The sequence below is a fragment of the Xenopus laevis genome, chromosome 1S (assembly GCF_017654675.1).
Source record: "Xenopus laevis strain J_2021 chromosome 1S, Xenopus_laevis_v10.1, whole genome shotgun sequence".
Classification (NCBI taxonomy): domain Eukaryota; kingdom Metazoa; phylum Chordata; class Amphibia; order Anura; family Pipidae; genus Xenopus; species Xenopus laevis.
This window is the reverse complement of record NC_054372.1, coordinates 117191005-117205146: the sequence shown is the minus strand read 5'-3', so window position 1 is coordinate 117205146 and position 14142 is coordinate 117191005. Positions and strand designations below refer to the sequence as shown.

The 14142-nt window shown below is 36.7% G+C and overlaps 1 protein-coding gene across 3 annotated transcripts in view; it reads left to right on the top strand.

The window, feature by feature from the left end:
• Window positions 1–14142, top strand: part of LOC121399433 — a 48024-nt gene that overhangs the window by 24684 nt on the left and 9198 nt on the right. For all 3 annotated transcript variants that reach the window (XR_005965024.1, XM_041580127.1, XM_041580126.1), the window contains 12 exons: window positions 247–550; window positions 636–694; window positions 3349–3382; window positions 3469–3494; window positions 4825–4957; window positions 5051–5073; window positions 5645–5681; window positions 5754–5782; window positions 6511–6573; window positions 8031–8055; window positions 10023–10036; window positions 13470–13545. Coding sequence is in view for 2 of the 3 variants with exons in the window: in XM_041580127.1 (XP_041436061.1) it covers window positions 247–550; window positions 636–694; window positions 3349–3382; window positions 3469–3494; window positions 4825–4957; window positions 5051–5073; window positions 5645–5681; window positions 5754–5782; window positions 6511–6573; window positions 8031–8055; window positions 10023–10036; window positions 13470–13545 (823 nt within the window). In the remaining variant the exon portion in view is untranslated. The remainder of the gene's footprint in view (window positions 1–246; window positions 551–635; window positions 695–3348; window positions 3383–3468; window positions 3495–4824; window positions 4958–5050; window positions 5074–5644; window positions 5682–5753; window positions 5783–6510; window positions 6574–8030; window positions 8056–10022; window positions 10037–13469; window positions 13546–14142) is intronic.

Sequence of the window (14142 nt, the reverse complement as noted above, 5' to 3'; positions counted from 1 at the left end):
AATATTTATTTGTAGTCCGCCAAATATTGAAGTGAATATTTCAAAAAGTGTCCTTTTGTAGTTATTTTGTTACTAAAAGCCTATTTTAAATATAACCTTCAAAAACAGTTTACTTTAAAGCCTAACTGTTACACGTATATTTGTAAACAAACTATTATTATCTAAAGATTATATAATTTTCCAATAATTGTAAATTACTATTTTTATTTTGAATAATTGTAAATTAGTCTTATTTTTTTCCTTTAGATAAAATTATGTCCTATGCAATGGATGGAAAGGAATAAAAGCAGGCCGGGAAGGTATATTAAAATCATTCTTGACGAAGAGCCTCCCAGGGTTCTGTTGAAAAAGTCATCAAGTTATGATGATATTGTAAAAATCGGTATTGACAACCTCTGGCATGACAAAGAAAAGTATAATGCGTCATACACATTATGCTTGAACGATGGGTGTAGATGGCCCAAAACCGACTTCCTAATGGAACACGAGACTCTCGGTGATGTTCATGATGTATGGAAAAAAACGTTTTATATCGGCAGACGAAATAAAGGTTTGAAAATTAATCTATATGTGTTCATGATAATGCTTTATCTAACTAATGTTAATCTAAATACTTTTTCTATACTATTCCATAGATACAATTCCAGCAACTACCGTTTCGCCACAAAGAACAGGCTCCAAAGTATCTCCAATAGTAAAGTGTTCAATGTTAATTTTAAGTCTTATGTGTTTTTTTTTTTTTTTCAATTAAAATTTTTTTAATATATTTTATTAAATTACTTTAAAGAATAGTAAGCTGTACAATATTCTTAATATATAATTTACTGCTTATATATTATGTTTTGCTTTTCATTGTGAACACTATAATGTCCTTGTCTACAAAATTACATTTATTTTTAATAATTACAAGTATGGGATATGTGCTCAGGAAACCTGTTCTCAATAAAGCTACGAATTACATAGTTATTTTCTCATAGACTCCATTATAATCAAATAATGCTTAAATAAATTATCAGATTTCCCTTTTGTGGTTAATAATAAAACTGTAACCAAATAAATAAATATATATATATATATATATATGTAAGTATGTATTATTGCAAGCAAAACCCACCTATTGGGTTTATTTTATGTTTACATGATTTCATAAGAAACTTAAGGTATCATGCTCAAATTAATGGAAAAGCCAAGTTCCTAAAGTATCCGGATAACAGGCCTATACCTGTAATATAATGATTACTATGGACAGATGTATCAAGGGTTGAATTTAGAATTTATCCTAAAACTGCCTTAAAGGGGACCTGTCACCCAAAAAATGATTCTAAATCATATTGTTTCACATTAGTCAAGCAAAGTGAACTTTAATTACACTATATAAATTATTTGAATCTTGTTTCCTTCAGTCTCGGAACTCATAATTATAACAAGCAGGCAGGAGCCATTTTGTGGACACTGTTATTAAAGGGGAAGGAAACCTAGTCGGCGCAAACCCCCCCCACCCGTTTGTTGCCCACCCTCCCTCTTCCCCCCTGGCCTACCCGTCCCACTGGGCAAATGCCCCTAACTTGTTACTTACCCTTCTGCGCAGGTCCAGTCCAGGGAGTTCACATGCGTCATCTTCTTCCACGCATCTTCTTCCTGCTGTGAACGGCGTTTTGGCGCATGCGCAGTAGGATCATTTCGGCGGTACGGATCTACTGCGCATGCGCCAAAAGTCATGCGCATGCGCAGTAGATCGTACCGGCAAATGATCCTACTGCGCATGCGCCGTTCAAAGCAGGAAGAAGATCGCGTGGAAGAAGATGGCGTCTGTGAACTCCCTATACTGGACCTGCGCAGAAAGGTAAGTAACAAGTTAGGGGCATTTGCCCAGCGGGACGGGTAGGCCAGGGGGGAGGAGGGAGGGTAGGCAACAAACGGGTGGGGGGTTTGTGCCGACTAGGTTTCCTTCCCCTTTAAGGCAAGCCTTGTATCATCTCAGAATCTTGTTTGTGCACCAGAATAGGGGACCTGATGTCCATCCCTATGTCCTGGTTACACAATTAAATGTTGAAGAGAACAGGGGAATGTGGGGAGAGCAGTGACATGTAGGAAGTGCTGAATGGAAAGTGAAAGTAATTGTCTGCGCCGCCTCTATGCCTAAGGCATAGAGGAGGGGCAGACAATATTTGATTGACAGCTGAGATTTTTAAATGCGTTTACAACAGCTATGAATGCTTTTATAAAAAATAGAAATTGGATTTCATGTTTAATCTGAAAAGGACTTTTATTATACAGCTTTTTTGTGTCTGGGTGACAGGTCCACTTTAAAATCCAAATTCTAAAGACCGAGCATTACATTTTCAATTCTGATGAATAGGATCAATCCACGAACTAAGTGAATTTGATTTGTTTTTTTAACCAAAAACTCTAAATTGATTGTAAGAGGTCCCACAATAGGCTAAAGAACCTATTTGGTAGGTCTTAAATGCGAATACTTATAGGGACAGTTTATTTTTTTAAAATTAAATACAATTTACAATATTCCCCAGTCTAATTACACAGAAATAAACTCTGAATTCAAAATTACAATTCTAAACTTGAAGTTGTGAGTTCACAATTCATTTGTATTAATTAGAAAGTTTTATAATCCCTAAAATGTATTTTAATTATTATTTTCAGAGAATAAAATGATACTGATTGAGTACAAAAACATCACATGCACTCCTCTCTTTTTAGTCTTCATCCATTGCCTAGCGTATTAATCCCTCAATTTATATTTGATTGTCCTTTGATGAAGGATCGATTTTTTTATATCATATTCAGTTTCCAACCTGCAGTTGATGAAGCTTTTTAATGTGCCCTTCCTAATTCTGTTTATATTCATGTTTACCTGCTCTCTATTTTCAAATTTCTTCATCTCATCATCATTTTGGTTGTTTGGGTTTAATTTAACCTTGCAATAAGGCAAGGATTAAATTTGAGACTGTAAAATAAAATAAGAAATTTTAAGATATGTATAAACAAATTAAAATAACTATAACCTTGAAAAGACACAGAGCTTACTTTTTTTTTATTTAAATGGAGGTCAGTAATCCTCCACCAGAAAGCTAAAAGACTTCCATGTTAGAAGGCAGAGGCAAATTAATAAATAAAAATAATTTTTAAAATTTATTGCAATGGTAGTCAATTTGTGAAACGTATTGTCATTTTACTGAGGATGAAAAACATTAATTCCAATACTACATTAAATATTACTAAATAAACAGATAGTTTTAGAATAGGTTGTCTTGTTATTTTTTTGTTTAATTACACATTCATTTAAAAATATTTTAACCGTTTCTGTATTTTTTTTTTTTTTCATTACAGTCCACATATACTGGTACAATCCACACATCAATAGGTTATTATATTTATTAATTTTAAAAATATATCAACCACCAACCTTTTAATACATCAATATATTAAATTGATTATATTTTTTTTTAGGTCAGTCTCAAGAAAATGTAATCAAGGTATTTGAGTGTAATGTTAATTTTTATAATGATGTGTTCTTCTTAATTAACTTATTATGTGACGGTTCAGTTTTCAGAGCTCTAAGAAGTTTAATTGTACATTTTATTGTCCTCATTTACTCATTAATACATCTCCTTATAGCATTGAGCAATCCAAATAAGTACTCATGTTTCATTGTAATTTTTAATTGCTTGAGTTCAGTGTATAGTTTATGCTCAATAACGTATTAATTATAAATATATTAGTATAAAGTTATACTTTAGGTACCGGTTACTGCTTAACTATATGTAAAATATATATTGTATAAACTACCCCTACTGTAAAATTTGAGATTATAATTCACTGAGCAGTTCCATGACCATAAAAGCACAAGGCCGAAGGTGAGTGCTCTTAAACAGGTCATGGAAGTCCGCGTTACTTCTAGTAGCCTAATTTTCCAACAAGGGGTGCTTCTTTATAATGCACAAGGTTTAGTGACTAAAATGACATCAGTACTCCATGTTTATAACTCATTACATCACTTTTCACCATTTATAAGTATATAATTTAATAGAAATTTATGGCTTCAGTGTATTACAGGTATGGGATCCGTTGTCCGGAAACCCCTTATCCAGAAAGTTCCGAATTACGGAATGACCGTCTCCCATAGACTCCATTATATAGTGAGTGAATAAAGTACCCCCTCTTGTAAAATATAAGGATATTATAAGTTACCGAGGAGTTTCATGACCATATAAAAACACAAGGCCGAAGGCCGAGTGTTTTTATACAGGTCATGGAACTCCAAGGTAACTTCTAATATCCTCATATTTTGCAACTGGGGGTACTTTATTTATTATAATACACAAATTTCAGTGAGTCATGTGACAGAAATGACATCAGAACTCACCGTTTATAACTGATGACATCAGAACTCACCGTTTATAAGGATATAATTTAGAAGATATTTATAGCTTTTGTGTATTATAATCAAATAATCCCGATTTTTAAAAATCTTTTCCTTTTCTCTGTAATAATAAAACAGTACCTTGTACTTGATCCAAACTAAGATATAATTTATCCTCATTGGAAGAAAAACTAGCCTATTAGGTTTATTTAATGTTTGCATGATTTTCTAGTAGTCTTAAGGTATGAAGCTCCAAATTACAGAAAGACCCGTTATCGGAAAGCCCCAGGTCCCGAGCATTCTGCATAATAGGTCCCATACCTGTATAATGGTTTTTGTTCATTACGGTGCCATAATACATTATTAGTAATGTTTACTCTGATTTGACTTACACTATTTTTTTTTTAACTTCATTTGAACTGAGATTTTGACTTTCATTTAAGGGCAGTACATCAGTCGCTGAATTTTATGATTTTAATATTGACTGCCAAGAAGAAATGGTACAGCCTGAGGAGAATGTACTAATTCTACTGGAGAACTCTCTCTTAAATCCAATACAAAATAGTCAAGATCCAGGTTGGTTATTTCACAATAAGGAATCATTTATATTTTAATTTTATATTTTAATTTTTAATATGTTAATTAATTTTATTTAATATTTTTGTATAGCTAATCAACAGAGTTCTCATGTGGTCAGTACATAATATACAATATCATTAACTATACTGTTAATTTTATCCTACTAAACAATATTTACCAATCTTGTCCTTTATAAATGGTTCCTATTAATTTTTCTTTGACAATTCTGTTAAAAAATATTTTTAATTCAAATTTTTAGTAACAGGATATTTAAATCACTTTTACGTTCCATGATCTTTATAAAATCACCCTGCATTCTGCCTCTTCACTTTATATAGTCATCAGTCATGGCTCTCCTAGGTTATTGATAATCCTAGGTTATTGATAATCTATTTACTTTACTATTGACAGTATATCTTTTAAAAAAAATCCAAGGCTAAAGCAGCTTATTTTAAAGGGAAAGTGAACCCAAAATAATAATTTATTATATAATATTATATATTCTGGAGTTGACTTGCCCTTTAATTAGCTCATTGTCGAAAAATATAATTGAATAGTATTATAGATAATAAAGAAAAATGTTAAACAGTACAGTGTTTTGATAGTTCATATACTATAACAGCTATACGTCTTATAAGTCATGTATGTTTAAATTAAAACCTTGTTGAAATGTTTACTTTTAAGATCCAGGATACCATACAAAACAATTCATCAACAGAAGGTAAGTTTGTTTTTGCTTTTTTCTTTTTAATATTTTTAATTACGGATAATTTATTTATTGTTTTTATTACAGATTTAAATTTGACAAAATCTTCACCAAAGGTAACTTATTGTACTTTTTTACATTTTTAACTAGAATCAAATGTAAATTTTATTTGTTTTGTATACGGTTGTTAATCAGTTGTGTACTCTCGTACACTACCTTATCCACTGCCCCCCCCCCCAAGGATAAGTGTTTATAAGGTTCTGTTGTAGTTTTATGTAAGTATTACCTAGATCAATCTTTGTTTATATGTTAAGGCAGTAACATATATTGTCGGTTCTGTGTTTGTAGTTTCTTTTGTTGTATACTGACTATTAAACCTTTCACCAATGTTGTCAGCCATTGCCCAGTGGAATTGGGCTTAAAAATATTCACAAGCATTAGTCTTCTCATTACTTAAGTGCAGGATAGCTTTGTGCCTGTAGGGACACTTTTCTCTTGCTGTCTTTAGTTTAGCATAGCAAATCTGCTGTTCCTCTTGTATGCAACATCTCCAGATTGCACGTGGCTCTTCTCATGTGACCTATTCTCATGTTTTTTGCATACTTCTACAATTCAAATGCTATGTTGGAACACACCTCTGACTTTGGCATTGCAAATGTGTGTTCTTCTCTGTGTGAGGTAGAGTTACATAGTTTGGACTTAATTATGCGCCAGGGACATGACTGACAAGAAGGATAAAATTAATTGTCAAATCTTTAATACATGTTCTACACCATTAAGATTTTTTTTTTTCAATCATCTGTTATACCTGTGACAATATTAACTTTTATAGTTTTTTTTCTAGAGAATGAAAGATTATTCCTGCAAAAAACCAGACCTGTTCATGTTTGATCAACCAGCTAGTGAGGTATGACTATCTGGCATAGAAAAAACCATAATGTTTTACATCTTTTAGACAAATGTGATTTCTTAACACAATTTTATGCATGTTGTACCTTTGCCGTCCCTCGATTTAAAAATCTCTAATTACATTAATTCTCATTTTCACCTCTGCCACTAATCCCCTCTTTTTTTCACGTTCTCCATCAGCCACACTCCCTAAGTGTGACATCTTTCACGCTAACAGGATTGTTTTTTGTTTTTTTTTGGAAAAAAAATTATATCAACCAATACAGAGTAATAGGGCTTTCATCCCACCCCCCAAAAAACTTTGACATTTTATTTGTATATTTTGTTAAAGGACAAATGAAGTTGTTTGGGTGGTGAAGATATGCCCACCTTATGGTTGGAAAATATAGGTTTCACAGGTCCTTTAAAAAAATTGTTTGTTTGTTGAATATGTAGGGATGTGTAGAATAGCCACCCCTAGTATTATTGTCAGGCAGTCCCTCCATGTTATGGACACCTAATTGGGTCCTAAAATACAGTTGGGAGGGGTACTGTTGACTCTTGTTGTTTCCCACAGTGACCAGCAGATAGCACTGTGCTAGAGTATAAAAGGCTCTGAAGACAGACTTTCAGGGTCCATCTTGTGCTGGCTCTAGCCTGTGCAGGAGCCAGAGCTCGAGTGGAACCTAGACAGGTCAGGTCTACTAAGAATAGGCTACTCACCCTTATAGATCACTCTTGGAGTGATAGTCAGTCAGTTATTTAGCTGAGCAGTCTGAGGCTCTTACGAGGATTGTAGTGGGATTAAGATCCCAGGGTACTCATTGCCCAGAAGTAGGGACTAAGTGTACAGACCTAGGGTAGATAGATTCCCCTCAGGTTCCACTTAGGGAAAAGGCTGAAAGCTGGGTGTACCTCCTCAAAGCTGCATGTATTGTTCCTATCTCTGAGGAGAATCTTACTGACCAAAGGTGTTGTGAGTACTGCCTATTCAATGTATTGTATGAACCTGCAACGTTCTGATCTATGTACACTCCACTGAGGATTGTATACTGTGCTCAATAAATCTGTTATTTGGTTAAGTTATAAGAACCTCTGGCGCCCAATTCTTTGCACCCTGATTACTGTTACAGTTGCACTACACCCTGCTTCCACCTCGATGCGAAGGCTCACTCCCTAAGATTTAAGGTCTCATCCGGAGCATATGTACTAGGAGTGAAGCCCATAGTAGAGTAAGGTGCACTCAATTTACTATAGCGCTACAAATACATAGGTTGAAGTTACATTAGGATGATCAACAATCCTCATTATTGTTATCTGTAGTTAGGATTGTAATTTTGTTGGGGTGGCAGGAGCACTTTCAAGCCACATCACTGTGTCCCACTAAGTGCTGTATAGCAAATAATTAAACTGTAAAATCATGCACAACGTGTTATGATATTCTAAAACTTTATTTCCACCTTTTTTTTTTTAAAGAGCAATTTCGATATGCATTCCTGTGGTAAGTAATTCTTTATTATTTTAACAATTCTTTTATTGTACAAGCAGTCATCAAAATAACATTGCTTTTACATTTTACATTGCTTCATATCAAACAGGATTGTTACTTTTTATCAAACAAAACCTCTAAACAATCCAAATTGGTGTTTTTGTGTTGCAATTCTTTTCTAGAGAGCAGTAACACATTTACCCTCAACATCCAATGCTTATATTTCCACAGTATCTAAACCTACAAAATCCAATACTGCCAAAATGGACCATCTAACTTGCACAGTCTGTTATTATGTGAGATGGGGGGGGGGATCCCCAGTCTAATTATTCCTAGTTATTTAAAAATTTAAAAAACGGTGGATCTATGTCCGGGTCATCTGTCCACAGGCCCATAACTTATTACATTTCTTTGGGCAACCCCTTCTCATGTTTGTACAGTGGGATATATTTTTCTATTAACTGTTCCCACTTCTGCACTGTGGGCCCCTGACTTGAGTTCCAGTTCATAGCAATCAGTTTTTTGGCATACATACATAGTATATACAACCGTGTACGCTGTGCCCTCCTTGGGGCCACTTCCTCTACCTGGTTCAGTAACAATACATTTGGTTCCATTGGAAGAAATAGGTCTGTTTTTAGGAGGTCTGGACATATACAAACCATGTGGAAAAACCCAGCCGGGGAGTGTGACACCTAGGGCACTCAGGGCTGATTGTAGAGTGTATGCTATGTAGCCGCTGTGGATTGAGATATACTCTATGCAGATAATTTATTTTCATCATCCTATTGTTGCTACTAATTATACCATCAAAAGTGGAGTCAAGAATATCAACACAGCTTTCCGCTGTGATGACAGGAATGTCCTGTTGCCACTTAGCTTATAATTTGTTCAATGAAGTGCTACAGGCTTGCAACACCAATGCATAGAAATGTGACAATGATTTACGTAGTATTAGTCTTTGTACCCCCTCTGTCTAGTGATTCACATCTAAATTGAGTCTCTAAGGCATGTCTAAGTTGTAGGAACCTGAATAGCATTACATTCGTAAGTGAACACTTTGTTTCAATCCTTGGAAAGCTAATAGTTTGCCGTCTGCAAAGACATAAGCTATATATTTTATATTGTACCTTGCCCAAATTTGTGGGTCTGGGATTCCCTCTAGGATGTGTTTCAGGTGGGGGTTACACCACAGTAGGGTAAAGCCAGAGCAATGATTTTGTAGTTTGGGATAAAACTTCAGCGCAGATTGCCAAATTGTTACTGTGGCTTTCATCAGTGGGGACAGTTTGGTCACATAGTTACACCCTCTATAAGGAAGGTTCCTCAGACCTTCAAAGGATCCCACCAACTTTGCCTCTAAGATTGTTGCTGCATTAGTATTATCTGAGGGAGCCCAGTTTCTCACTGTCACTAGTTGTGAAGCCAAATAGTATAAGAAAAGATTGGGGGCTGCCAGACCACCCTTATGAACAGGTAACTGCAAAGTGCCAAGGGCGAGCCTTGGATTAGCCCCATTCCAGTACATTGTAAGGGTTTAAAATTTGGAGAATATCTGATTCCAGATTAGTAACGGGGACTGCCTACATACGTAATTTAGTTTTGGTAATACCATCCTCTTCACTAAATTTATGCTCCCTATCAAAGAGCATGGTAAACTGGCCCACGCTTCCTTCTTGGCTTCAAGATATTTTAGCTGGTGGAGAATATTTAGCTCAGTATATTTGGAAAGGTCCGCATGTATCCATATCCCAAAGTATTTGAAGGTGTCTACCCATTTTGGGCCTAAAGTTTGATGGGGGGTGTTGGGTGGGAGTGGGTCTATGGGGAAAATGTACTGACTTGGACCAGTTTATTTTAAGGAGTACTTTGTGTGGTTGTGGTAAGTAATTCTAATAGTAAAAATGTATTTTTGTATGTAAAAACGTTTCTTATAAATGTTAATTGATTCTTAATAAATTTATTTTTCTTACCCACAGGCGTTCTTAGCAAGGTAATTATTACAAAAGTTAACTTATTACATTTCTTAATTCCTACTGTACAATATTGTATTTTGGTAGCCAAAGATGTGTAGGGTAAAACCGAGCTTTATTAGCAGGTTCATGCAGCCATTACTAGCACTCTTAGAAGCCTAGAAAGTACTATGCAGGTACAGTATTAGTATGCACAGTGAGACCTACTGGCCATTTGCATAAACACAACAATTATTAATTTGATATGCTCTCAAATATATTCAGTGATGATCACAATTTAATTGGTCTGATATTTTGTCTACTTTAATGTCAGCAGTAAACTTGATGATAAACTGACAGTCTATATTTTTGTAAAATGTTTTTTTTACAATATGGTAGTTAGAATTAAGTTTACAATTTTGATAACATTTTTCTCCAGCGTCTGCTTGGGGACACAGGAAATGCTGGGGTACAGTATAGCTGGTGCAAATAGGAGGAGGACACAACAATAAAAATACTAGCTCCTCCCTCGCCGGCTATACCCTCCAGGAGGCAGAGCCTAAACCAATTGTTGTGTCCTCAGGAGAAGGACGTGATTTTCTACTTGTGTGTTTAGTCAGTTTATTCTGGCATTTGGCGGTGCCACAACCTATATACTGAGTATGAGATTATTGTTTGGCACCCTCCATCGTTCGATTGTCGTCGGGGTCTGCTGGGCACTGTGCCAATGACCAACCAGCCTTCATTTTTCGATTCTCCCCTGGAGAAAAGCTAGCTGGCCGGACGACAGAGAGAGAGAGAGAGGGGGCACGCTGCTGTGGTGAGTACACCTAGCCTTTTAGGTTTCCTAGGCTGCCTACCAATGTCTCAGTTCAGCAGAGCGCTCATTGCGCAGGGGGAACAGTGTTCTTAACATTGTGGGTCATTGTTATAGCAACCCATGCTAGAGTCGCAGTTTTTAGCAGAGTCGTGGCAGACAACTCCTCCTCTGCTGACACCGGAATTGCTTTTTCTGAAGGGCGCGTACTTTTTCAAATTATAAATGCCATTGTTTTTTGTGCTAATTACGTGGAAGACAGAAGCGCTTCACGAGCATTGGCGGCAGTTCTAGTTGCTCATAGTTGCACGGTGCCATTTTAAGTTAACGCTGCGCAGGTTTTTTTCTGACGACTCAAACGTTAGAGTGACATAAAATAGTTTCACTGCACATACTACCTTTATTCATACCTGCATCTGCTGCTGTATCTCTCTAGGGAACGGATTCATAGCAGTTTGTGTCCCTGCATTCACTGTTTTCTGTGTTCTGTCACAGAAAGTCTATTATTTGCCTGGCATTTTACTGAACCATGTCTAAGGAGGCCAGTGATGCCCTTTTTTCCAAGGGGACGTGGGTTCGATACTTGGCATGTGTCAAATGCCACAAACGTATACCCTCTGGGTACAAGGAACCACTATGTACTGGTTGCAAACCTACGGCTGTGGTTCTGGAAACTCCAGGAATGGCTCCTTCTCAAGTGCAGCAAACTGCTCAAGGGGCTTCAGGGGACACGTCCACTGACAAAACTCCATCCGGGGAACAGGTCATTACTGAATGAGCATTCCAGTTCGCAACGGAAATTCATAAACTGGCACAGTCTCTTGATGAGCTTCTATCCATGCTTGACAACCCTAAGAGCAAAGCCCATAAAAGAAGGGCCCCATCGCCCTCGGATGAGGAAAGCGATGATGATGGAGACAAAATTCATTCCCCTCTTCCCCAGACGCCAATCTCTCTGAAGGAGAATTGTCAGTCTGTGACGATGATGATGGGGAATCCATACCGCACTCTTCTGAGGCGGTAGATTCTCTTATTCTGTCAGTATTGGATCTTCATCATCTCAACCCTCAAATTGACGGTGTGGCTCTTGAGACCCAGATTTTGAAACGTAAGTGATTCTCTGATGCTGTCATAAAAGTAATGCGGGCAGCTCGCCAACCTGTATCTGCAAAGACCTATCAGGGTATGGAATACATATCAGCAGTGTAGTCAACAGAAAAATTTGAGCTTTGAAGAGCTGTCCATTCTCAACATACTGGATTTTCTCCAAGAGGGCCTGTCCAATGGGTCTTCCGTTGGGATCACTAAGATCTCAACTGTCTGCTTTGTCTATACTGTTCCAAAAAAGCCTGGCACTTCTTCCAGATGTAAAGAAGTTTTTACAAGGAGTGGCACATTTAGCACCACCTATTCGGGCACTGACTCCCACATGGGACCTCACCCTAGTTCTACGGGCTTTATAAGAAACACCTTTTGAACTCATGGCTTCCATATCTCTACAGCTTCTCACATTTGAAGACAATCTTCTTAATAGCCATAGCTTCAGCAAGAAGGATATCCAAGCTTATTGCTTTATTGTGCAAAGGCCAATTCCTTGTTTTTGGTTCGGACAGAGCAGTGCTACGTACAGTCCCGTCCTTTCTACCCAAGGTAGTTACGGCATTCCAAATAAACCAAGAAATCATAATTCCAGCCTTTTGTGATTAGCCTTCTAATGCGAAAGAAGTGGCGCTACATTCACTTGATCCAGCCAGGACTCTCAAGTTTTAACCTTCACAGGACTCCTGATGTACGCAAATCCAATGCTCTGTTTGTTTTACCGGTGGGGCCTCAACAGGGTTCACCAGCTTATAAGTCTACCATATTACACTGGATAAAACAAACTATTCAACGGGCCTATGTTGCCAGGGGTAAAAAAAACACCACTCAAGATCACGGCACATTCTGCCAGGGAGATGAGCACCTCCTGGTCTTTCCGGGAACCAAGCATCGCCAGAACAGCTGTGTAAAGCAGCAACGTGGTCTTCTATCCACTCATTCACAAAATTTTACAAATTTGGCACTTTTGCTGCTTCTGACACACGCTTCGGTAGGAAGGTACTTCAAGGCGCGGTGGTTTCATCCATGTAGGTCTATCCTTCCCATCCAGAATTTAGGGGACAGCTTTGGTAAGTCGTTTCCTGTGTCCCCAAGCAGACACTGGAGAAAAGGCGATTTAGTGTACTCACCATTAAATCGTTCACTTCAGTCACTTGGGGACACAGGACTTCCCTCCCTGGATAGGGGATCTCATGATCAGATATGGTTAGTAGTTAGTTACTGTTATTGTGAAGCATTATTACCTGAATTCTTTGGTACAAACTGGTTTAGGCTCCGCCTCCTGGGGGGTATATCTAGTGAGGGACGACCTAGTAGTATTTTTATTGTTGTGTCCTCCTCCTATTTGCACCAGCTATACCCTAGCGTTTCCTGTGTCCCCAAGCATCTGAACGGTGAGTCCACTAAATCTCCTTTTGGTTTTGTTTTAAAATTAATGTATCTTATCCTCCGTTATCATACTCTTTCTCATTTTATTACATTGGTTATTTAGTAATATGCCTATATGTATCATTTATAACATTTTATAATATAAAACTATACATTTTCTTTTTTTAAAGGATTTATCGGCATCTAATATCTTTGAAGAAAATCTGGAAGATCATTCCACTCCACCTATTCCAACAAAATCATTAGGTAATGTAGCTTTAAATTGGTATTTGTACTATAATTTTACAAAAACATTGAAAGTTTAAAATGTTCTATTTTAACTGCACTGTCATTTTAGAAATGCAGTAGGGATTTACATTTATTGTTGGTGTTCTCTAATACCAAGTAATTTTGATGAGCAAATTTGACCAATTTCGCCTTGTCGAAAAAAGGTGAAAAAATTGCCAAAGGTGAATTCTATGGGTGACAGAGCATGCTGATATAAAGTGTATGGGTTTCTTTTTTGCAGTGAAAGCTGGCAAATATTTTTGTTCATTAATACAAAACTGTAGACAAAGTAAACTTTATTGTCATCTCAGCAGTATACGAATACACCATGAGACGAGGCGACGTGGCTCCAGCTAGTACAGATCAGAAAAAGGCACTTCAAATACACAATAAATATGTAAACTTTTGAAATGTGCAATATATTGGCAGAAATTGAATATATATACATTTGTAAACCTTTAGAATTGTGCAAATACATTAAAGGGATCCTGTCATCGGAAAACATGTTTTTTTCAAAACGCATCAGTTAATAGTGCTGCTCCAGCAGAATTCTGCACTGAATCCATTTCTCGAAAG